Source organism: Haplochromis burtoni, unplaced genomic scaffold (genome assembly GCF_018398535.1).
Source record: "Haplochromis burtoni strain Fernald_Lab_line unplaced genomic scaffold, NCSU_Asbu1 Contig_9, whole genome shotgun sequence".
Classification (NCBI taxonomy): Eukaryota; Metazoa; Chordata; class Actinopteri; order Cichliformes; family Cichlidae; genus Haplochromis; species Haplochromis burtoni.
Window position 1 is genome coordinate 2,140,984 of NW_024582370.1, and position 25,856 is coordinate 2,166,839.

Genomic DNA, 25,856 nt, shown 5'->3' on the forward strand with positions numbered 1-25,856 from the left:
AACACAAGGAAGATAATGAAACAGCCAATAAGGGTAAGATAAGACCTGGTCCTCATTATTAAAAGGTGCTGTGTGAGGAGGGTGGTAACAGGCAAACTACTGACTGTTACATCCAGCAAGGGGGCAAAGAAAGCACAATGAATAAAGAACCTGGCACAAGTGTGTTTCCCTTAAGCTTATTAAATGCATAGCTTAGATTTAAAGTGATACTCGGAATCCTACTGTACCAGAATATGCTGGACACAGTTCAAGATAAATGTCTCCTTCAGAGGTTTAAAAAAACCTGACTACATCCGAAGTGAACGCGAACATACAGAACCAAATGGATAATTGCCTAACATATTATACTTGTCATACACATGAAATAGAGTTCTACAAGCCAGAATTGTTTATAAGACATGTGGTAAAAGCATAAACCAGACTGGCTGTTTGTGACACAGCCTGTAGCTTTTTATTAATGAATGTCGCTGCCTGGGCTATCGTTGAAGTCCTCCCTTTTTCTTGGTAGGGAAGCACAATAAGAGGAGACAGGATGAGTGGCTCAGCTGTTGTCGTCACTGGGCTGCAGACACTTCCTCAACTCTTCAGGAAATCAAAAACTGCCCTGAGTATTTTTAAATTTGTTGTGTAGCTGTGTAATTGGAGCCTGACCAGTATGTAATGTTTGGAGCTAGTAGCAATATTTGGAGAAGTAAAAACAATTCCACTATCAATATAATGGGTTTAAAAAATGTATATGTTCTATTGAAAAGAGATCATGAAGGGAAATCGTTTAATTACTTTCCAGCAATCTGTTTAAAAACTACTTTGCGACTTAATGTGAAGATCCCGCCTGACTGCACCACTGTCAGCTTACTCGTCTACATAAGCTGGAGTCAGATTAGCGCTGCTGAAACACTCTTAAATTTACATTAAGTATTTTTTCTGCATTGTATTCTGCACAATTTTTTTTTTTTATAAAAGTAACCTTTTGGTTTCAGCATCTTTCAGCAGAACATATCACAAATGCCGATATTTCTGATTGGCCGGTACTCATCCAATATATCGGTCGGTCTTGGTCTACATGTAAAACAAACATTTGTCTTCTATTGCATATTCACTCAAACAATGTATTTACGTATGCAGGTAAAGCTTAACTGATTTGACAGGAAGAGGAGCAGAGTGTGAGAAAACACTGCCCCCCTTTGTCTACGAGATATCTGATCACCTGTCGCTCTTTTTGCAAGGTAACCCAAACCGGGCAAGCGCAACAATGCGTAGGTCCTGCACAAAGATCCTGAAAGACAGAGGGGCCAACAAACCAGCTGCTACCAGTTCTACCAAACACAGACTGAAAAGAGGAGGGACAAAGAGCGGAGAGGGGGAGATGCATTTTCTTGAAGGCAGGGCAGCAAAAGTTCTTGGGGTCAGTGCCCCTCCCTGCTCGCCGCTCATGATGGTGATTTGTGTTTACAAAGTAAATATGAGCAGGCACAGTCACAAGCTTCTTATTAAGACATTAATGTAACAGGTAGGGCAAAGCACCTCGTTTATGTGGAAACACGGTCTCGACAGGCAAACCACATTCTCACTATGCAAAACCTAGAGCGTGTATTTTAAGTGAAGACACAAATACGGAAATCACCTGCAACTGCTTTCGATTTTCCAACACTTAATCAATACAGTTAGAAACTTCTCTTCTTAAATCCCCTTTATGTATAACTAGTTCAACAAGATTAAAGCCTAATCTCAAAACCCATTCATCTATAACGCCACAAAACCGAGAAAAGCAGCTGATTCTCATTTATGTGTTAGGCTGGAAATAGAAGTAGACGCCATTTCAATTTGATAAATGACAAAAAACAATTCAATTATTATCAGATTGATTCTTGATTTCTCTATTTCTACACACATATGGCACATAAGAGCAGACAGATTCACTGGCTGAAAAGCATTGTGTTAAATCCCCATTAGATGAAGACTTAAAGGCAACAGTTTGCAGCTGTGGTGTAATATTTTCAGCCTCTTTCGCACTTATCTGTCCTCATTCTAGTCGCCGGCCTTCCCATCTTTAGCCCGAACACTCTTCAAACCCTCCCTTCTTCGTCATTGACCTCTGGCTCAGTCTGCTGAGAGATATAACTTTCCCTCCAATCTGCTTTTCACAACACTCAACAAAATAACAGGAAATTGGAGAAATGCCATTTCCAGTTCATAAACCCGGAGCTACCTCCCAGAACCCCTTTGTTAACCTGATTATTTAAGTAGTGGTGCAGCGGTGATCGACAGCAGTGATAGCTGGGTTGAAATGAGAGGCCTTTATCATCACAGACTTCTTTGAAGGCTGATTCACCGTCAGAGCCTGAGATAACAGCAAAAATGTCCTGAGCTCAAGGTCATCTTAAAGACAGATGTTCCAAACGGTTCAAATATGACCTCATGTGTAACGCAAACTTGTTTACAGGTCTCCAGGAAGTTGTTGTGTTCCAAAACAACAGTGATGTAAAATGACTGCAGAAGCACCGATATTGTACAGTTTATTTACCGTATCTAGGAAATGCGACCACAAAGATATGAGTGATGTTAGAAGACACAAAAAAAATACGGCAATTAGCCATTAATCGGAAGCAGGAGATTATTGCTGTGGAGAAAATATCCTGTTAGTTCATCCCTGTGAGTTCATGCAAGAGCCGTGAGCACACCAGCCAACAGGGGATATACACAGTGAATGCCAGGAATGCAGGTGCATGAAGGCTTCAATAACTCATGCCAGTGTGGCCTTTAAACACAATGCCCAGCCCAAATCTGAGCCTGAGCTATGGAGAAACATTTCAAAGTTTTCTGAATCAGACCAATACTTGGAGGAATTGCTTCCTCAAAGGGAAGGTTATGTTTTAAGAAGAAGTGGTGCAAATAAAATAAAGCAGAAGCAAAACCAATACAAAATCAAGACTCCCATCAATAACCGTAACTATTAAGAAAGTTTCCCATTGTTTCTCAATATGATTTCATTAAGTTCAGACGTAACATAAAAACAGAACTGTGATCGTAAGAAATGAGCACATTAAGGAAGATTACTAAATGACACTGAAGATGAGCATGAGACATTATTCATCATGTTACTAAGGCAGGTCTATACCAGAGACAGCATCAAGCTGTACTTCCTAGCATCTGTTTAAAAAAAAAGTATAGCTGCAAGGTCAGAGTTCCCACTGTACTGAAAAGGAAACCACTTCTTCAACCTACAGCCCTGGTGCAGCTGCGTTAGCGGCACATGCAATCCCCCCCCCCAAAACATTTAAATAAAAAAATTAATAAGTAAACTACTTGTACAGAATAGTATAGTATTTTGGGGCAATATACTTATTTGAACTATCAGTAAGTTAGCTAAATGTGAAGCTAAAGCGAGCAGAGGGTTAGCTTGACGTAACCAAATAGCTAACGTGGTTCTGTCACCACAACACTTCATTTTTATTGGTGTAACACATTAATAAGAAAACCTCAAAGCCTTTTGACTTTATAGAGACTTACAGTACTGTGCAAAAGTCTTGAGCCACCCCTCATGTCTGTATATTTTGTTTCCAGGGAGCCAGACCTTTTTTTCTAATTACGTAAGCTAGTTAACAGCCTTTTTCACAGTACTGTACATGCTTTAAAACAAAGTAGCCTCTTAGACTTGATCCTTTTTATGGTATTTATGCTAACAACCCTTATCTGTGGGGTCAGTATTCACATATAGCTGTAAGCAAGCATTGAGCCAAGTGACCAAAATGCCAACTTTTTCTTAAAAAATCTGATCTGAGCTATATGTACATATTATATCACCCAGCTGTAACTTAACCCTTGCTTTCCAAAATAACTACAAGGAGAGAATAAGTGAAGCAGTAAAGAACCAGACTGGAGAACTGTAGCCTCAGGGTGCAGAGAGCCAGGTGGATAGCCTTGTGCTGATCCCGCCACCCCACCTGCTTGGCTGCACTAGGACTAAGTTATTAGTGTGCACTCAATTCCCATAATCCCTTTCTTTCTGAGACAGAGTGGTGGGTGGCTGAGCCAGATGTATATAATTAATGCAGCTTTTCCTTCTGAGAAAAGAAGCAATGTGGAATTGGGATATCAGGCAAATAAAAAAACTCAAATTATCATCAAACACATTAAAATGATTTAGGTTTTATGTCCGATAAACACACCAATCAGCTTGAATCTATTAGTTCCTCTTAAGTGGAATCCAGCAGACACTGCGGCTTCCCTTAGATCTTCCCCATCAAGAAACAGTGATGTAAGACATGGCACTGGAGTTACATTGTCAGCATTTCACTACATCTGACAAATGACACAGATCTAACCTTCTCTTTAGTTTTCCCAACATTTGCTGCTGCTTAATCTCAAAACCTCTTTCATGAGCAATCAAAAGACGAAAGAAAAACTGCAACAGCACATCCACGCATGACGCAACTTGATGTCAGCGTTTAATAGACACAGGGAGCTGAGCGGAGCAAGATGAATGGTTTAGGGCGGTTTCCAGCGCAATCAAGAAGTGAAAATAATCCTACACTGCTCCTGTAACAGCTCTTAAAATGTGTGCGGCGTTTAAAGATGTTGGTAAAGCCATTATAACCAAGAACAGTGGCAGGCCGCCAGTTCAAAGGGAATTTTCCTCCTTTTGAGGTCTCCTGTGGCCTCAGCCTAGACCAGGCCACAGGAATCCAGCAGTGGATTGGTGCACAAACCTGGAACCTTAAAAGATCCCAGGCTTTGAAATGCCACTCACTCATCTCACATTATTTTTATAAAGACAGAGTCATATGGAGAAAGTTACTGTGCAGGGCAAAGCCACACTGAGAGTGAGTTCGGGGAATGGGACGGTAGGAAACACTGACTGGGTGAGGGAATCAGAGGCTCCATATCCATCTGGAATTGTACAAAACCAAGGATAAGTGAGAGTTACCAAGGACAAAGAGGGGGTAAAAGGAACCAAAACTATTAAAAGAATTCTACCAATGACCAAGATATAATTTTACAAATATGGCTTTGATGTATTTACACTTGTCTGTCTGTGGGGTCTACAAAGATCTGTATCGCAAGCTTAACTTAATGGCAACGTTATGCACCAGTAGCAGCATGGAGGGAACACAGTTCTCATTGTAAGGCAAACCAACCACAACTACCACTGGCTACAATGCAATTTCCCCTGTAAAATACAGGAAGAAAATACCAGGCAGCTGTTTCCAGCCGCACAAAACTGGGCTGAAACTGTTTCTAAAGATGCTGGACAAAAGAGAGGAGATGGAATGAGAAGATGCTTTTAGCACATGCAGCCGGTTAAACCTGACCCAGGCATTTTATTAGCAGACGGCATGAACTAGTCGAAGCCAACCCAGGGGTCTCGCCCCTCCTCCACCGCCTTCAACAATCTACAGTAGAGAAATTCTGTTAAAGTCATTAGCCCACGCATATTACTACGCTCGCAAAGGCTGCTGAGCCCATGACATCATTATGGGCTGCTGTCATTCCAGTGGGATGTCTGTGAGCTCTGTCTGAGAGAGAGTTGGGCAGTCCCAACCATTTGCACCAGCATGCCATCATGAAGCATAGAAAACACAGTGGTCCAGAGGAGGGGAAATTACCCATTTCAAAATATCCATTTATGGAGCGCTGAAGCTGAAGCGAAGCCAGTTATGTCTCTGCAAACAAATGCTGAAGAAAGAAATCAGCTCAGTTTAGAAAGAGTGATGTGAAGTGTCTCAGATGCTTGGCACATGCGGTATGATACTATGGGAAGTGCACCTCGGGATCCAGCCCCAGACAGCCAAGCCATGAGGTTGCCTTCCAGAAGAGCTCTAACTGCAAAATCAGGAGCCTTTGATGTAGCGCTATCTCACAACAAACAGCTAGCAGGGCCGAGAGAAAAGCACTGTCTGATAAGGACTTGAATATATAGAAGAACGTTGCACTTTCCCACAAAGTAAAGGAAATGTGGAGCTATTATGGGCCAGAGTGAGGTGGAGGCTGGAGAGGTTGAAAACTTTTCCCACTCGAAAACACAACTGAAATGTTGAGTCTACTGCTCCATGCATAGAAATCATCTGCTCTGCACGGCTGAACATAATAACAGGGACCGATTTGTGCTGCAGTACTTTCAAACAGCTAGACTTTTCCTAAGCAGGATGTGTTGATAAAAAAAAAATACCCAAAAAGTGTTTTTATATGTGAAAGACGAGTGAAGTTCTTTTTATTCTGACTTTTTTTTTTTTTTTACAGCCACTCACTTCATAAAGAAGTTATCTGCATCAAAGGGACATGCCGTGGGCTGTCGTAGTAGAGCTTGTAGCATAGCACAGTGTGTAATTGTCGTAATAGCTGAGATATAGCACAGCATTCAAAATCAGGGGCTGAATGGCTTCTTGCTGCGTTAGTCTCCTCATACGAGAGCTTCGCTCCGTGGCTGCTCATTGCTCTGGCAAGCAAATAATGGCTTCATTCCAGAAACATGGAAGGTCCAAGAAAGAGACCATCTGAGTGATGCTGCGAGGATCCACTCACATCTTCGGTGCTTGATGCTGTAATTAGGGCCTTAGACAGCTGAAAGTCAGAGCTGGGTGTGGTAATGTTGAAAATGTGGAGTGAGGAGCACAAAATAAGCACCCATGGGAAATTAGGATGCTACTGTTTGACAAGGAAAATAAATAGAAACAGAAAAAAGTCTCAATTTTAGATCTTGGATTACTCAGATTTCAGCTGAATGCTGTTATGTGTCAGTATGATCGGCAAGGAGCCAGGCGGAGGTGGAAGAAGTATTCAAACAAGCACTTTAAAGAAGTCCTGTGAGTAATACACTGTGACTAAAACAGTTAGGAAGGAAACATGTCCTGGTGATCGTTCCAGTACCAAAGTTCCCCTCAAATGTTGTCTCAGATACAGTGCTGTGCAGAAGTCTTGAGCCACCCCTTACTTCTTTATAAATGGCTAGGAACATAGGAAACGGACATAAATGAGAATGCAGTATATAAGGCAAAAGATTTTGTGCAATTCTAAAGAGTTTGAAAGTCAATATTGGTAAGTTGTCTTCATGAATATTTATCCAGGCGTCTTCCTGGTTGTTTCAAAGCTCTTCTTTGGTTGTTGGCTGCTTTTTGTTTTTATTCCATGACAGAACTCTCCAGTGTGTTAACAGTGGCTGTAGACACCTGTATAAGACCTGTTGCAGCTGATTTTCAGTCCACTTCTTGTGCAATTTGGCTGAGCTGAAAGCCCAGGTGCATCTCTCAGGTCACGACTCAAACACGTGACTTCCACATGTTTCAGAGAGTTTTTAGGCCTGCAACTTTTCCACCTGTTTTCTCAATTTTTCTAAGATCACGTTGCACATTATGGTGAATGTTTTCAGCTTTTAGCTCTTTTGGGATCACCTTAATCATGCAAAAATACTGTTTTATGCCTGTGAGACTGTTATGTTTGGCATTTTTTATAGATTCAACCAATGAACCAACCTGGAGAAATATTGTTCAAGACAGCTTTAAAAATGGCAACAACGTCAGGTTACTTGGAAGCAAAATATACAAAAATTAGAGATGGCTCGAGACTTTTACTGTGTTACTATGACAAAAGTGGACTGAAGTAAAATCTTCATTTGAACCCTCATCACGGCCTCAATATTATATCATACTATAAGGACTCCATGTTGACATGATTTGCGACCAGCACACCCGGGCTGTCCCATCTAAACTCAAAGTTTCCTGGCACGCGCTTACTGGCTTCCTTGTTAAGATGAGAGGGCTGTCACCACTCAAGCACGACAATGTTTAAGTCTGACATGGTTGAACAGCAGTCTCACAAGATGCGTGCAGGAAACGAAAGTTTCAGACCAAGTTTTGCACATTAACCCTGATAAAACCACAACTTGTTGCCACTACTCTTTGAGTTTGTTAAACTGAATTAAAACGTTAAGTAAATGCCGTGAAAGAGATTAAGGGGGATTCTCTGACAATTTGGAAAACTTTTAAGAGTAAGAGGCTTTACATAAAAAGAAAATTGAATTTAAAAAAAAGATGGACGGATGGAAACATACGTTTTCTTATTTTTTCATCAGATACGAGACTTTTTGTGGAATCCCCAAATTAAAACTGTATAGTCAAAGTCGAGCTGCTGGCTGATTACATTCCGCCCACCTAAGTGGAAAAAAACCCCAAACAAAACCCAAATTTTCATTACAGCATCTCCTCTTCGCTTCAGCGCATGAATAATGAAGGAATCTAGACACGCGATCGCGCTTGAAAGAGAAAGTAGCCGTAAAGTCCCGCTTTGTGACGTGCTGAACGCTGAAATGCCCCCTCTGACGCATAAATGACACCCTGTCATCCTTGTTCGACTCCGCTGATCGACAGGGAGGTGGGTGTCGACGGTGCGCTCGCTATTACAAAGCGTCTAAACGCCTAAACTCGGGCCTGATGTGGAGGGTGTAGGGAGGTAGGAAAGGGGAGGGGAGGATACTTCGGGTGTGGGAGTTTTGGGGGAATTCAGAAAATGTTGTTTTTTAGATGAGTCGCCTGCAGCGAGAGGGGCTAAACTAAATAAACGCAGAATGCTGTGATGTTCTCCGTCAAGGATATGCAGGAAAATGTCCTCCATCCTGTAGAGGAGAGGGGGGGAAATCCCGTTTACCTCTCCCCCTACAAACACCACCACCTCCACCACTCTCGCCATGCCGCGCTCAGTATGTGCCACTTCAGCCAAACGCTGAGTTGTCTGACTTTTGGAGAGACAAAAGAACCGCAGGAGTGGGGAGAGAATGAGGGGCGGGACGGAACGGCACAGGTCGGTTCATTTAATACATCAGCAGCTCATATTGGTCCATAATAGTCCAAATAAATAAACAAATAAACAATAAATAACAAATAAACAAAAAAGAGCAAGAAATAAACTTTTTTTCATATATAGAAAGAGCAAGACAGTCCACTATATGGGTTGTTTATAACTGTGATCCAGTGCTTTAAGTGAAAATAAACCCACCACCGACAAGTTTAAAAGCTCAACAAGTTTAAAAGCAAAGCACAGACAGCTACTACTCGATTATTCGACCGCACCGTGGCAAAAGTGCGGTTATTAGCCCGTTAACTTACCAAAACAATGGCAAATTTCTCCTCCAGCTCGGTGGGGTCAGGCATGGGCACCTTCAGAGGCATGATGTGCTGCTTCATCTCCGACTGGCCGTCCACACTCTCTATATTACCCATTTTAATGCCTTATCCTGCCGTCGACTTGAAACTTGCCTCAGCTTCTTACGGCGACAAGAATAATCCAAGTAAAAGAAGCAAAAAGAAAGAAATCTCCAAAGTATTCCGAGAGTCTCATCCGCGATTTAATCCGAATAATCCACTTCTCTCCGAAAACAGATTATTGAAGAAAAAAGAAGAAGAAAAAAGCTGACACTGCAGTAGTCCCTAAATGCCATTTACCCTAATCACGCGTTTAAGTTGCCAGTGTTTGACTCTAGTCTCTTTTTTAAAAGTAAGAGTGCAGCTGCTTCATCTTCCAGAAAGTAGCCTCTGTCTTGCCTGGCCAATCCATTACTTACAGCGAATTTTCCCCAATGACAGATAACTTTCAAAACCCGACCGACAGTTACTTTTAGGTGCTGCTCAACTTTCTTGGCTCCGACGTGTTTCCATTCATTATTGTTGTGTGATCCTGATTAAGGTCTTTGCTGTTGCCTCCACTCAGAGCTCAGGGTTTTCTTCTAGAGTCCTGCCCGCATTGGGGGTGGCATGCCTCCTGTTGGTCTGACTGCATGTCAGTCATTGCAATCTGTCTCCCTCCCTCCCGCCCCTCACATCTGTAAGCAGTGAGCCTGCATACAGCTGGACGGAAAAGCCAATTGTCAGCACTTTATCGCGACCTGCTGGCAAGAAATTGCCATGACAAGAAAGATCATTAGAGAAATAAATAGATGACAAAGCTGGTTGAATTCACAGGAGTGCAAAGTTTAATCAACAGCTTTAGCAGATGCATGATGATATGTTGAAATGATCAAAGCACAGCAGTTTTCCTTTTTACTTCTGACACTCTGTTTTTTCCCACCCTTTACCACAAATCAGTGTCTAAGTGTCTGCAGTGAGGTGAGACATGATGGGACATGGAAGTTGTCCGGGAACAGGTATACAATAATCTGCTTCTCATGAGGTCAAAAAGGGTTTTGCGTGTAAAAATAAAGGATAAACATGACTGTAAGCCATCAGCCATTTGCATTTAGGACTACAAACACATAAAAACACAAAGGAGCTCTGGACAAAACATCTACAAAGTTTTCTCTTGGTAAAAGCACAGTGATTAAGACTGTACAGCATCGTACCTCTGTTCTCAGTGGAAATTTGACGGTGAAGGCTTGTAACACTTTGATTTAAAAAATTAACATTCAGAAAGTTCTGGTTAAAACATATAAAACTTCATCTGGAACATATTTCATAAACACTGACAAACTGTGCACAGTTTTGAAATACTTATGGCAGTAATATAAACCCACATAAACAAAGCCATAACAGGAACTGTTTGGAGACTGTAACAAATAAAATTCAAATAAATGTTTTCCCGTTTTGTTGGATGCTGAAAATCCATAAAATGTTGTCGTACCTTTGGAAATTGGACAAATATATAAGCCCTTTTAAAGCTAAAATGCAAGAGGACTTTTTACATGCTTTAAACACACATAACCTTGGTTTGTCGTGCAACATAGTTGCATTATTATCAAATATTTATTCAGCTTAAATATCTGCCTGAGACAGAATGGATTCAGCACAGTTATCACTTCACGAATATTTAGCGACAAGTAAAGTTTTGCTCATAAATACTGATGGACTGTGTTTTTCTGGAGCAGATATGTCATCATTTTTTTTCTTCAGTGATGGTGGAAATTTCCATTTAAGCTGAATATACACACGCACAAATCACAGGTCACAGAAGCAATGTTTATGTTTGAAAGTAGATGCCTGAGGATCAGGCATTGATTCTTTTAGTTGGTCTCTGCTGCCAAGTCGTACCTGAAAATAAAAAGAAAGAAAAGACAATGGATTGTTTTTTGTCATGCTTAAAGAAGAATAAAAACACATCACTGTGGTTCTTATAATTGATGCATGAAAGGGTTAAATAGTTACCACTGTGTGACACCCGTCTTGAGGTCAATTTGGTCCAGGTCCAGCTGCAACTGAAGGCAACGAGAGAGAGAAGAAGAGTCTTGAGATTAAAGCCAAGTATTTTACACAACCTTGGGCAAAGACGAGCTGAATTTCAGGCGTGACCGATTACAAATACCTTGCCGATAAGCTCCCTCTCTCGGCTGATGAAAGAGACACTGTTCTTCACAGACAGGTCCAGTCTTCTCTGAGAGGATTCCTCGACTGATAAGTCAAAGTCAAACCTACAGAAACAAGCAAGGTTAATGTGGGAGAGGTCAGTCGCTATAATCACAGCCCTATTTGTTTGTCTTGCCTCTCATTAAATTCTGGGCTGAGGTCTTTCTTCTTGGTCGCAGTTTTCCTCTTGGTGGTAGCCTTCTTGTCAGGCAACAGGATGAAGGAAACATACGGGTCTGCGCCATCCTTGGAACGCGCTATCAATGCTCTGTCAGTATAAAGAGATCACATCCACAACATATGATGGTTTTTCTGCTTAAAGTGTGATGATGATGATGATGATGATGGGATGGGTAACGTATGGCTTATAGAAACCTGCAGGAGTGAACAGTGATGAAAAGCCGGTTTTCCTCCATGGAGTAACCGATGGTAAGCTTCACCTGTCCTGCTGAGTTTGGGTTGTCACTCACCCTAAAGACACAGATGAGAAATGATATTTATTTACATTTGGGTGTCATTTGGACAGTCACTTAAGTATATTACTGCGCTTACAGTGCAGGTATGCACCACACAGCAGGACTACTATACCCCTATGTGTGACTCACATGGAGAATCCAGGTCTGTGTCTGAGGTCCAGATGAGAAGGATCCCATTTAGGGAAGACGCCATCGACACCTCCCTCCCCTACAGCCCCACGACACACTGCCAGCTGAGTGTCCAGGATCTGCAAGGTATATTAAAAATAATCACTGAATAAAAATCATGACTCAATAATTATGACTTAATAAACATCATGGAGTAGTTTAGATAATGGCACACAGTCAGTAAGCACTTAATATAGCATTGCTCCAAGAAAAGCTACTACAGCACAGTGAAAATAAGCAGCCTGTCTGCAGTACCTTCAGTATGACCATCAACAGTATCTGGCTCTCTGGCAGCGCTCCATCCAGATTGAGCCAGCGGTCCAGAACCAAGTCTGTCTCAGCCAGCACCTCCTTCAGAGGAAGTGTCAAAGAGCCGAGAGCCTGGCCCCAGCTGTGGGAAAGCTACAAGGAAACAAAGACATAAATAAACGCACACATCTTCTACTTCTTTTATTGGTGTAAAATGTTTTAGTTTTGACAAATGGTGTGAATCAAATGCATCTACTTTGCATCCTCATGATTCAGATAAATATAGATAATGACTCGCACCTTGACCGTGAGTATTTCACTTCTGGGGTCACTAGTCAAAAAGTGAAAGCCTTCATCCCATCGAGGGGACGTGGATCGCTCAGAGACCTTTAGAAAAAACAAACAATAAATGTGACTTTTGTGAAACACCATTTTTTCCCTTTATTTTCAGTGAATATCTTTAGTGAGTTAAGAGCCTACCTTGGTTTTGTATGAAACATTTTTAAGGATAATCTCGGCTCCAACTTTTGGCTCCTTTCCATTCTTCTTCAGCTGAAATAACGTACAAATGATTACACGGCACTACAGGAACTGTAAGCAACAGCATCAGCGTGGAAATATAAGACAGAAACAGTTTGTACTCTGTCTAACCAGCTTGAAAGTCAATATTTGATGTGACACAGCTTGAACACTCTTAGGCTTTCTTGTCATGTCTTTAAGTAGACTGCAGGAATGGTTCTCCAGGCTTCTTAAAGGACGTTCAAAGCTCTTCTTTGGATGTTGGCTGCCTTTTGTTCTGTTCTCTGTTGGTGCATTTCTGCATTCATAATTCCACCACTGTGTTTAAAGACAACTGTAGAGACTCACTGTTGTACCGCTCTGCTGAGCAACACTGTGCATGATTTTAGCATGCCACTTCCTCTTTTGTCCTCCACTTGTCCAGTTTCCTCAGATGTCGTGCCACCATGTGAAGCTAATAGCTCTTTGGGAATGACCTTGTTGATGTAAAAAACAATCTTATAACCGTTTTTCTTAGAGTAAAATAAATGGGCTGCTAGTCAAATAGTTCCCACAGATACAATTTAAAATCGGTTCTGTTAAAGCAAATTGTTATCTGTTATAGTACGTGTAGACACAACTGCAGGGCTGTAGCTCAGGAGTTAGAGCAGGTCACCTACCAGTTTGTAATTTGGTGCCAACTGCTTGCCAAATATTCTTGGCCAAGATACTAACCCCAGTTTCCTCTATGAATGTGCGTGACTGTTAGAGAGAAAGCACTTGGTTTTGAAAAAGCATGTGAATGGGTGTCACTGAGACTAGTTGTATATGGCCCTTTGAGTGCACAGGCAGAGTAGAAAAGAGCTATAAAAGCACCAGTCAGTTTACCATTTAAAATACTGCTTCATCCTTGAAATAGGTAAAACATAGACAAGTGTTTGTGGCTAAACAAACACAAAAAGGCATTCTTCTGAAATGACCAGGCACAGCAAGCTGAAAAAGTCTGAAAAAAAAACAGCCAATGTCCAAAGAAAGACTTTTTAAGACCTCCAGAAAGTCTCTAGAACTATTGCTCATTGGAAAGTCTGGCTCATTGGAAGCAAAATATTAAAAAAATGACCATAAACACTCATCGATATGATCTCACCGGAAGGCCGTGGGCACGCTCCACGTACACGAACACCAGAGCGGCTGACGGCACCACCTTGTTTTGGAAAGACTGCAGGGACTGGTACTGCAGGATCTGTAGAAAAGAGGGGCAAAGACAGGAGAGAGAGAGCGTTTCAGGAAGACACTTGAAATAGGAAACTAGCGGTTCATGTTTCCTTTGCAGCACTAGCTTTAAGTTTAGGACACAAAATCTTTTGTGTATTTTATTTAACTGTAAGTGTATTTAGCTGGGTGCCTCCAAGTCATTAGACAATGGAAAATAGAAATACTGAACCTGCTCCAGTCTGGAGAGGTCAGAGACCCTCGGCAGCCACTCCAGCATTAGGTGAACTCGACCAGACTTCACATCATTTAGAGTGTACCACTGAAATAAAAGTGTTACAAAAAATTTAAGTTATGATAAGAATACAAATGTAAATATTTGCTATATTGTTTGGTCACGTCTTTTTAATAATGGCACACACCGTATCGGTGTATCGTGCGCTGATGATGTCTCGTAGGCTAAGTTTGAACCTGCAAAAAAAGGCACAAAATTTTATCCTTCATTTTTCAGCAGGTTTAAAAACAAACTAGTCAGAAATGTTCACGTCAGGACTCACCTTCCCAGGAAGTCATCCTGATCAATGTCCTTATCAAACAACTCAAACTGGATTTCTTGACCTGGAAGCTGGGTCAAAATAACCTAAACAGGAAAAAAGAAATCAAGTATTTGTAATCTAAAATTGAATGATCTGATCAGATGGATAGAATATCTAAGTGAAACTTTTAAAAGTGATAGCACCTCATAGAGTTCGTTCCAGACAGGGTTGAGGTTCTCTTTGATGGTGTGGCTGCGGAAGGTTATACCACCGACACGAATCTTCACGTAGGGGTCGCTCTTCCCCTTCATCATGCCACCCATAAAGTTGTCTTTGGCAATCAGGTTTTGGGCCTCCACCAGATGGATTCGCAACACTCCCTGCAGGCAGACAGTGGTGTGGGTGTTTTTGGAGGATGTGTATTAAAGTGCTGTCTGCAGCTTTTTCACTTTATTACCTCAGTTCCAAACTCTGGATCGGGGGTGGTGTGCTGTGGTCGTGTTGGCTGAGGTTTAGTCAACCCACCGGGTCCTGAAGGGTTCTGGTTTGATGTAGTTCCCCCCTGACTTGATGTAGACCCAGGGTCTGTGGGGCGAGGAGAAAGAGTTGTAGGACTGGCATCATCACTTAGCCACAAAACCTAGCAGGAAACAAGAAATATGAGCAACAGTGAGAACCAAACAGTGATGTTTTATTCCCTGTGATAATCAAAAAAGAGGTTCACAGCTTTATATAGAATTTCTGCCATTGAAAAAACGTTTTTCTGCTTCCATAAGTCAAAGATTTGGCTTATTATATCACAATTTCATGTTGTTTTCTCAATTTCAAGTTATTTTCTCATAAAAAACAGATAAGAATTTCAACATTTTTAGATAATAACCCAAAATTCTGACTTATGGTGGGAATTTGCTTTGGACATTTGATATGAACATTGGAGTTCATATCTCACTGCTGAAGGCATCTTCAGGTATTAATTTATTAAAGCAAACTACCCATTAAAGTCTTTGCACAAAACAAGTGCTTAAGTATTTGTGTATGTGAAATACCAACCCTCAGCACAATTTTGATGAAGATGCGGCTGGCTGAACCCGAATTCTCCAACTGGAACCACTGATCCATGGTGAGCTCGGGCATCCCGACAAGACGGGCCAGAGGGATTTTTAGACTGCCCAAGGACAGAGCTCGGTCGTCATCTTTGACCTGATTGAAACACAACAAAAAAGGTCGAGTTAGGGTTATAAGAAAGGCAAAGTAAGGAGGAGAGGGCAGTTTATAGAAAATACATCAAGTCTGAATTTAAACAGATGGAAAGGTAAGCTATAGGGAGGTTTTTAGGTATTAGGTGTATAGCTATACCTAAACTCTCAGCAGCTAGCTTAATGAGTGAGTTCGGTTGCTTCTGAGGATGACTCACCTGAATGTCGATATTTTGTTTGTGAGGATCCTTAATGAAGAAGGTAAAAGCATCTTCCCACACTGGGCTGGTTGTACCGTAGCAAGTCTGCAAATGCAAGAATAAATCATTAATAATGTCCAGAGGCCGGAGGGAGGTATTCATCACTAGTTACTCTTCATCTCATCACTCTTACCTTGCTCTCTTTAGTTTTATCCTGAACAGAAATCTGTACCATCGGGCTTGGGTCCTTATTACCTTTTCTCATCTATGACATTTGAAACAGATCAGTTTGGGTAACAGAACAAAACTGAATCCCACATAAATCAAACTGTGATGCTCTTACAGGCAGCTGATAAGCCTGATCGAGATAGACAGCTAGGATGGCAGCAGACGGAGGTTCAGCCACCTTACTGGTCAAATTCTGGTTCTTCGCAATCACCTGGTAGAAGAATAAAAGAAAAACATGTGAGCAAAATTATGTACAAGTCCAGTGTCCTACCAGTAGTTATTTTTCAAAACATCCTTCCTATTATTATATGGGTGTTTGATGTGTCACAGTATTTTGTTGTAGTGAGTATGAATACAAGTTAAACTTTTCATTTTGTGATCCATGATGGTTAATCAATAAATAACTGGATGCTTGGATTCTTGTAGTTGTAGTAAACGTGCAGTTTAAGACAGCAGACGACTCATCTGCGCTCGTCTCTGGTGGCTCCTTTGACAGATTTAAAAAATGATAATAAAGGGAAATCAACAAGGTTTTTTTTACACTTTTATCTATGATTGTGGTTCTTTCCATTCTCCATTTGTTTTTTCAAACATTATTCTATTATTCAATTATTAGTATTTTGAATTTGACAGTAGAAACAACAAGAAGGTGCATTCAGCATAGCTAGGTGACACGTATAGAGTGAATAATAAAAAAATCCTTTAAAAAATTATATTAAGATAAGAATTCAGGTCTTCCTGCCACTGACCTACTTCACTATTATTCTTCTTCAGAAAATTACAGATTTTTTCTAGCTTGTTTTTTTGTGCGGTTTTGTGCAATCACTTCGGTTATTTCCTTAAGCAAGTGTGAAATTACACAAGTTGTTTGTTTCTTTCATGGGAAAGCTATACACAATGTGGCAAGTAAAGTCCTGGCATCACAAACCCTCTGCACAAATATTCACCAAGTTCAAATTAGGTTTAAGAGCCATCTCTTCACCAGTGATCTGACTTCACATATATGTATGTGAAGTCTCTTTCCACATACAACAGAACAGAGAACCCTTCTAGCAGTTACATTTAATATAAGCATTGGGGATATAAGTCAGAGCAATGTGATTCATTTATACTGCAGTCATTTACAATGTGTGTTCACAGTTTGGGATTGAACTAAAGAACAAGCTCTTCCACTGGTCAGTTATCGTTCACATCTCTTCTCCATGCATGCAGTAGATTCTGCCATGACTCTTTGCACTCACTAACAGCTTATCCCAGATGTCATTGGTTGAGAGGCAGCGTACATCCTAGACATGTCACCAGTCTGTTGCATGGCTCACACATAGAAACAGACACACACATGCATGCCTATGGCTAACGTTTGTGTTTTGTGGCTACAGTCAAACTGCTCAAAAATGGATCTTTTGATAGCAGAGGCCGCTGGTCCTGTTTACGACATGAACCATCTAACCTGAGAGTTCTCAGGCTGATCGTCCTTTCCGGTCTGTATTTCCAGTTTATTCTCATATTATGAAATAAAACCAAAGATTACATGGCAAGAATATAAGAAGACGGAAAAAACAATGATCACTGACACTGCACAGCACTGAGGAAACAAGAGCGTTAGACTCTGCTCTAGCCTCACCTCACTCAGTCTGTCAGCAGAAGACAGCAGAGAGAGCCACTCAAGCCGGAGGTGAACACTGCCAGATGTGACGTCCCTCAGATCGAACCACTGTGTAAAAAACCAGAGGGCTCATTACACAAACATTTTTTTTATCTGGCTGAATTCTTGAGCCTGAGCAGGATGGCAGAACTGAAGGTGGCGTAACAAGAGCAGATCACGAGGAGGCACGTGGGTGTCTCCTGTGTCACATGCTAACCGTTATGCTGCACTGTTTCATCCCATTTTTCAGGTCAAAACAATTTCACAATTTGTTTACTGAGACAGAGAAAAAAAAATGCAACTTTAAAGTCAGAAACCTCCCAAGCGTTGCTACTCACATCATCCACAACTCTGGCCTTCTTTACAATATCAAGATCAATTTTGACCCTGGAAGAGAAACAGATAGAAAGACACAGAGAAGAAAATTGATCAATCCCAGAATAAATGAGACCAAGCTGTTCAAATTTCAGCAGAATCGTGGCCCGACATCGCAAAAGCAGTTATGGAAATGGCACGAGGAGCACATAGAGACAGAGTAAATGAATGAAAATGAATAAGCTACCTCCCCAGGAAGTCATCCTGGTCTGGGTCTTTGTCAAATACTTCCACTTCCAACTCCTGACCAGGTACTTCATGGACAATCACCTGACACACATACACACACACACATAAATGGACAAATACACAACACACACAACAGATACACAAATATATACACCAATCAGCCACAACATTAAAACCACAAGCAAGCGAAGTGCGTAACAGCGACCATCATTTCATTACAACACAAGGTTCTACTGGGAAACCTTGGGTTACTTTAATATGTGCTACCCTCTTAAACGGGTCCCACCCCCCAGCCAGTGCCAATGGTAGTCTCCAGCAGTGGTGGTATTCCCGAGCAGGATAATGATTACTGCCACACCACAAAAGCTGCTCAAAAATGGTCAAAAAACAAGTAAAATTAGGGCCTCTAAACTCCCCATATCCCACTCCGATCAAGCTGTTCCAGGACAAATCCAGCCGCCACCCTTAAACCCCATATTCCAAAGGATCTGCAGCCAATGTCCCAGTGCCACCTACAAAGGTCTAGTGTCCAATGTCCTAGTTAGAGCTCTTTAGTTTATGCAGCACATGGGGAAAGTGCACAATATTAAGCTGGTAGTTCTAATCTTGTACAAGAATGGCGTAGATAAAACCACATACGGCATACAAAAGAGCATGCAAACAACACAATGGCAAGAACTCTTCACTACTGTGGTAGGCAAATATATGTATATAATTTCATATCTATTTAGTTCATGGCTTGAATTGAAAAGATAAACATGTTCTGAGCAAGCAGTTTTCACAATTCTTGCTTATCTGTGACACAGCAGCTTCCTGCAGAACTAGATAAAATCTCCACAAAGCTGTTTATCTTAGAAGCACCAGGGACATACTTACTATCAAGGACTTACTGCAATCCCTACGAAGCAAGGACACCAACATGAAACTATAGCTTTTGGCACATAAATTGGTTGGAGGAGCTGTACTCCAATGTCAAGGCAAAGCCATATATCTCCTGTTTCTTTACACAGGGTAAATATTCCGTACTCGCAGCCCTCTCACCTCATACATCTCCCTCCACTGCGGGTTCAGGTTGCTGTCGACGTGATGAGAGGTGAAAATCTGGGTTCCAACACGCAGCACAGCGTATGGGTCTGACTTCCCATCGATTAAGCCCTTGATGACCGTGTCCTTGGCGGTCAGGTCCTCAGCCTCCAGCAGGTGAATACGCACAACTCCCTAGCATGTGCGTAAACATGCAAAAAACCAAAAAACAAAACAGGGATACAAAAATAAAATCAAAAGGTTTGTCGACTGGTATCGCCACAAAATTCGATTGCATGCGTTATATTTACTGTACGGCCTTGAGTCTATGTGTTTGCAGCTAATATGACGATCACACACACATCTGCATCAGTCTATGTAATTTGAAAGATCATTCGTCACTGAGACAGTTACCCTTGGGAGAGGGGAGCGGAGTTGCGCAACGTGCAGGTCGGCCACCAAGGGAATAGTGAGACGATTGGGGAGCACCAGGTGGGAGGCAATTGCATCCATTATCATAGTGTCCGACATGGCACTGCAAATGAATGCAAGGATGATGTTGGGCACGCACAGGGAGGCACATACAGACACACACACAGGTTATGTGCATCTGTCCATGCATAAAAAGAAAGCATGAAAACCAGCAACAGAACAAAACAGAAACACCCACTGGTTAAAGACGAGGAGATTTCTTAAAGTTATGTAGACTGAAGGATTAAAAGCATTGCCAAAGGGAATACTGATGCTGTATCAGAAATACATTTACGCCTCTGACAATGCTTTAATTCTATGTTTACTTTTATTGTTTGGTTTTTCTGCAAAAGTACACTTTGCTGTTTATTCCACACAGAGTAGAATAAGCCAGCATACACAGAAGCACACTGAATATGAATTGACAATCTATCCCACTGGTGAGACTATGCCTTCTATATAAAACTATACACAGTGACACCTTATGATTAAATTCTAGAAACATAAATAATGAGGTTGTTATTGTCCACATTTTTGTCTGATTGTTGCTGAAGAATTCCCAGAACAAGACTTGAAATCCCCCAAATATAAATAAAGGCACTAGTAGTTGAAAATCTTTATTGATGTATTGTGTAGTTTGTTAATGAATAAGTACTTTTGAATGCTCTTTTCAATACTGCACCAGGAACGTCTTAGAAGGAATTACTTATAATAAGATGCACTGTTTGTTTTAGAGGAGTAACATGTCAACCTACCCAAGAACTACACACACTGTTTTTTAAGAGTTTTTGGATAGCAATGGATATGCATAGAAACAGATGAAAAAGTGGATAATTTACTCTTTTTTTCCTTGTAATTTCATAGAGTTTGCTGACAAGAATAAAAACTGAAGCTGTTACCAACACTATCCTTTAAGGATGCGACCACACAGAGCTGCCAGTGAACAGATGGGCTCTTCAGCTCTGATCTGTTTGTTTTGGAGTTCAGTTCAATTCCAAGAAAAGCCTCTGTGCTACCAGCGGCTAAATAAACAATAACCTCTCTGAAACGTGTAAATAAGATCCATAACGTGCAACTCCAACTTTTTCGGCAGGTTGCACAACTCGAGTGAGCATAAAGATCAACTCCATCATATAGACTCACTTCAATCCAGGGATATCCAAGAGGTTGGTAAGTCCGGTCCAGTTGATGTCCAGTTTCTACACATATGATACAGACAAATAGACATGAATAAGTAAAAGGCCTTGCATTACTGCAAAGTGCAAAGCCATTAAACAAAAAAACACTCACAGGCCTGCGAATGAAGAACATTGTGACAGCTCCAACCAGCGGTATGTTTCCAATCAGAGGCTCGAGGATCACACGCAGCATCCCGTGAAGCTGCAAAGAGAAAATTAGATTCTGAAAATGTGTTTTCAGGCCACTTAATTACAGCAGCAATGTGAGAGTATCCCAGTGATTCTTCTCGTACCTGGACTCCTTTTACTCCAGCTTTGCAAAAGTACTTTTTGATTTCAACATTGATCTCAACATCACCGGCATAGCTGTAACAGAAGGGAAGTGACAGATCTAAAGATAAGTGTTTAAACAAAGGAAACAGCTTGTGCGAGTTATGACGGAGCTGTTTTCTTATTCTGTATTAAGTAAACACTGTTCTGTTGTTCAAGACAGGGCCAAGCCCTTGCAAGAAGCTTTAGAACACTTCAAGAACATTTTAGCATTTGACTTGACTGACCTATTTAGGCAGGTAGACAGAGGGATAACACATGAAACTAGTCACAGATGTGTTGGATTACCTTAAGTACAAATCCAACATAACTTGTCTCTTATCATTTTCCGTATGAGCCTTTACGCCAGCCACCTTCAGCGCCTGTGAACACAGCAGCTGCTATTAAACAAAGCAAACAAGACTGACAGAGACTTGATGACACAGCATTAGCAGATAAAGTCAACTGTAACAAACTGAAATTGCTGTGTGGGGGTGTGTGTGTGACAGGCCGCTCAGATACCTTGTCGCCTATGTTAACCTTGGTGAAGCTCAGAGTCTGCAGATGAATGCTAGAAGTACGGATGGCAGGAGCAATGATTTCCACAAGTAACTTCTCCAGATACTGGCCAATAAAGGGCCAAGCCTGCTGCAGGATCTGCAGAACACAACACATGGCCACTGGGAAGGTTTTTATGTATTAATAAGGAAAAGAAAACCTACCTCTAAAAGAGCAGCATGAGATTGCATACCTACACTGAGGAAAACAAAGCTCCCTTCACACCACGCACCGAGGATTGCATACATTGAAGGACATCTGGATTAAGATTATTTTATATTTTCCCAACAAGACATCAAATAATGTTTCCTATTTTTCATTTCTTCACATTTCTGTCTGATATGCATTTATGTAGATATTAGGCAAAATGTCCAATAGAGCCCATCCTTGCAATTATGAAAACACAATTCTAGATCGAGCCCCATCTCTGCTAACAGACAAACCACACATATTGCACAACCTCCTTGTTAATCAGATTAGAATGCAATCCATATCAATGTAACAAGTTCAAGTGAGGATGTGGGTTGCATTCTAATTTTATTAACTCTGTCAGGGAGGTTATGTAATAGGTTTGGTTTGTCTGTTCATAAAATAATTTCAAAGAAAATTGATGGGAGTAAAATGAGAAAAAAGTGTATTTCAGCTGTAATGGGACAAGAGGTTGACTAGAGAGAGAGAGAACCTGTGCAGACATGGGGAGAACATGCAAACTCCAGGTATTTACATCCAGGACTTTCTGATTGAGAGCCACCCAAGTCTTAAGAAAATAATTAATAAATTATTGGTCTGCAGTAAATTTAGTTTAATATATTTACAGGGAGTCTGTGTGATGCCTTACTTTCACCAGTCTTACCAGTCCACAGAGCATCACACTGGTGTTATCTTCAGCATGACAGTGAGAGAAGTGCAGCAGTGGTGCCAAACCCTTTTACAGTTTACCAATCCTCTGACCTCTACACTGTGACTACACTGTCACTAGTCATTACTAACATTTTGCAGCTCACCTGTGCATTATTTACTTTACACTCATGGACATGCTTATAACAGTGCAACTCTGTACATTGCTTTTCATATGCACATGCACTACTTTTTAAAATTCACACATGCAACAAAAGGTGAGAACATTTTGAGGCTGCCTCGGCTTCTTTACAGCTGGAAGTGAGTTGCTAGGTCATGTGTCAGGAAACCTGCAGGCGAGAGACGTGGGCCGGGTGACAGATGAGTCCAGCAAATTGCTATCCCACAGTCTGGGCTTCTGTCATCGAGTTCATTGTATTTTTCTCCCTCCAAATGGGTGTTTTGTATTATTAGTATTCACATCCACGCTTTCTCTGTGCCTACGTGAAGCTGCTGCACTGACAGAGACAAAGAAGCTGCGATATGATCCCGGCCACTCTCACTGCCTCTTAATCACACCAGCAGATTATCTGCACTGATGGAGAGCATGCAACTGGAGCCGGGTCCCTCAAAGTCCACACAAGCGCTCTTTATCTTAATATTAAATTGGAGACACTGAAGCTAATATACAAGTTAATCGAGTGAATCGTGAATGCCTTATCTTCAGTTTGGTTCTTTTGCAGCTTCCTTTGCTTTGCTGAGACATCAAATGAAGAAATCATGCAAAGAGTTGCATGTTGAACCAGATATTTAAAAAAAATATGAATTTCTCATAGAAATCAACACATGAAAAGTTATGCAGGAAATAAAAAACAACATACCTTATTGACCCACTCAACTTTTTCCACATCTGGAAAGTTGACCTGTGAACAATAGTGTAAATAAAATATTATTGTTTTTGTTTACTTTTTTATTTGAACAGAAATTGATGCAAAGAGTTTAATTTCAATGCACTTTTTCTTTGTTACATCATCTTATTTCTACTAAGAGTGTGTACATATATGTTAAAGCTAAAAAAGAGGAAAAACAACAAGTAACACTAATATTGTCACTAAAAATATTTCAGGAAACCATAAACCGCATGATGCACATTTAACATCACAAGGACACGCACACGCACAGACCCTCCGGCTCTCTTTCCAGATATGGTGGTCTTTGCTTCTGCTGTGAATGTTGTTTATGACTCATCAGGTTTTTAGGAGCCAGATAAGGTCAACAGTAGCGAAACGGGAAGAGGAAAGCCCACGGATAATTTCTCATACCACTGGATGAAATGATTTTTTTCACTAGATCACAGATTGCTGTTGCTGTTTCACAAGTTCCTCTAAAGTAAACATCGTGACATATTAGTTCACACTCGGTGAGAAGGCAGCAGTTCAGACTACTTCCCCAGGCAGTTCACATGAGGAATATCTAAATATAGGGAAATTAATCAGAAGGATTCTCCTGCACATATCAACATTATTAACTATCGCTTCTATTCGTCAGAGTGCCATGAAGTAAAAGTCGACCTGACTTCGTGTTTTCACTCGAAGAACTATAAAAATGAATAATATTGCCAGAAGCATCAGCCTGACATTTGTGGCAGATGTGGCGTGTGATGCACTCTGCAGAGAATGACCCTAACAGAGGGGGGTGTCAGTACTCACCCAGGGAGGCAAATCTCTTTTGGCTCTGAAAACGGTTTGAGTGGTGAATTCCCTCTCGTTCTCCAGGAGGTACATAGCAGACTTGAGCCTCATCACTTTCTCTTGTCGCCCGTGTTTCCATCCCATGTAGATCACCAGACCGAATAGAACGATGCTGACGCTGAGGCCGTAATATCCGGCCAGGTACACTGGTAGCAGAGCACCCAGGCATTTCCCAAACGACCACAGCACACTCACTGCGCGTTCACCCTGGGGTTGGTTCTCTGAGACCGGGGCTAGAGGCTCCGTGCCGATGCCCGGCTCTGCATCCGCGGTTGGCATGGCAAGACCCGACTTCACCACCTCGTTCTGGTCTTCAGCTTTTCGGCTTCTGCGTCTTCTTCTTGAGTGGCAAGGGTTGGGGAACACTCACCGTGATAACCATGGACAGGTCGGCGATAATCGGCAAGCGTTGGACTGTCACTTCATGGTCACTTTTCTTCGACGTGCACCGCGCAGTTCCGCAGGGCACTGAGGGTTATTCCGTCTTTCATTTACGTGTAAAGCTCTTGAGAAGGCAGTGCAAGCACGAACTAAGTCTCGAGAGGGCGGGCTTGGCTTCAAGCCCTCCTTCACATCCAGTAGAAACCCAGACCCTAGAATTTACTTGTAGCGTCATGCACTGCTCAGGCGGAGCGTATTACGGATACGCAAAGCGAACGAATGATTATCGTGTAGGAAGACACCACGGGACACTTTTGATTCAGAGTAGCAGTTAATCCAAACGACACACTACTATCAGAGCACAGTGATATGTCTAATGCACAGGCTGCTCACCCCGTTATCTTTCTTTGCATGACCGGAATAAATCCTCCTGCTCGCGCAAGCGCTCATCCCCACTGCAGTATGCAGCAGCAGCTTTAACAGATGATCATGAAGGCACCAACAACTGATAAACATGTGCTCAGTTTCTTTATCAACAGGTCTGTATCAGCTGCAGGAAGTGTTGTTGTTGTTGTTGTTGTTGTTGTTTTATTTTTTTGTTTGTTTTTTCCAGACTGGGTCCAGGAGGCACAGTCGCGACACCTAAGGGATCTGCGCCATCTGACTCTGGCGTAAACATTACGCACCTGTTTAAAAAAACAAAACAAAACAATAAGAATAAGAATAATTAATAATAAAATGTTCATGTCATGTGTTTTTCAACTCCCACTCCCTTTTTTCTTAATAGCTTCATTTATGGCTAGAAAAACAGGCCAGGTTTTAAATAGCCCCCTTGTTGCCTTGGATACAGCCAGTTATCAGTATTTGCTTGGAGGGATTTTACGGGTTTGATGATCCTTTGTGTACATAGACAGGAAGAACACGCTGTCAATAAACAGCCAAGTCCTATAAAGCAACAAAATTTCACTGTGAGAGTCCACGAAATGTGGAGCTCATGTTTTATGAAGCTTGTTATTCTCAGAATTTGCAGAGTTTTATTAGAGCCACAATTT

At 41.4% G+C, this 25,856-nt stretch overlaps 2 protein-coding genes across 7 annotated transcripts in view; both read right to left on the reverse strand.

The window, feature by feature from the left end:
- fmnl3 (formin-like 3) overlaps positions 1–9,759 on the reverse strand; it is a 32,392-nt gene extending 22,633 nt beyond the window's left edge. For all 6 annotated transcript variants that reach the window (XM_005914738.3, XM_005914739.3, XM_014339154.2 and 3 more), the window contains exon 1: positions 9,099–9,759. In XM_005914738.3, the coding sequence (XP_005914800.1) occupies positions 9,099–9,212 (114 nt within the window). In that variant the 5' untranslated portion in view covers positions 9,213–9,759. The remainder of the gene's footprint in view (positions 1–9,098) is intronic.
- A 179-nt stretch (positions 9,760–9,938) lies between these two features.
- esyt1a (extended synaptotagmin-like protein 1a) lies at positions 9,939–24,955 on the reverse strand. The gene is made up of 31 exons (XM_005914740.3): positions 24,382–24,955; positions 23,554–23,595; positions 21,800–21,934; positions 21,587–21,660; positions 21,262–21,334; positions 21,081–21,170; positions 20,934–20,989; positions 19,734–19,854; positions 19,338–19,514; positions 18,295–18,377; positions 18,071–18,119; positions 17,712–17,801; positions 16,203–16,298; positions 16,053–16,124; positions 15,878–15,964; positions 15,514–15,663; positions 14,921–15,103; positions 14,667–14,843; positions 14,485–14,567; positions 14,350–14,398; positions 14,160–14,249; positions 13,863–13,958; positions 12,698–12,769; positions 12,518–12,604; positions 12,224–12,370; positions 11,930–12,048; positions 11,700–11,795; positions 11,461–11,592; positions 11,284–11,389; positions 11,127–11,176; positions 9,939–11,012 (listed from the first exon to the last, which is right to left on the reverse strand). The coding sequence occupies exons 1-31, from the start codon at positions 24,700–24,702 to the stop codon at positions 10,985–10,987; spliced, it is 3,231 nt and encodes a 1,076-aa protein (XP_005914802.1). The 5' UTR covers positions 24,703–24,955; the 3' UTR covers positions 9,939–10,984.
- Between the last annotated feature and the right edge of the window lie 901 nt (positions 24,956–25,856).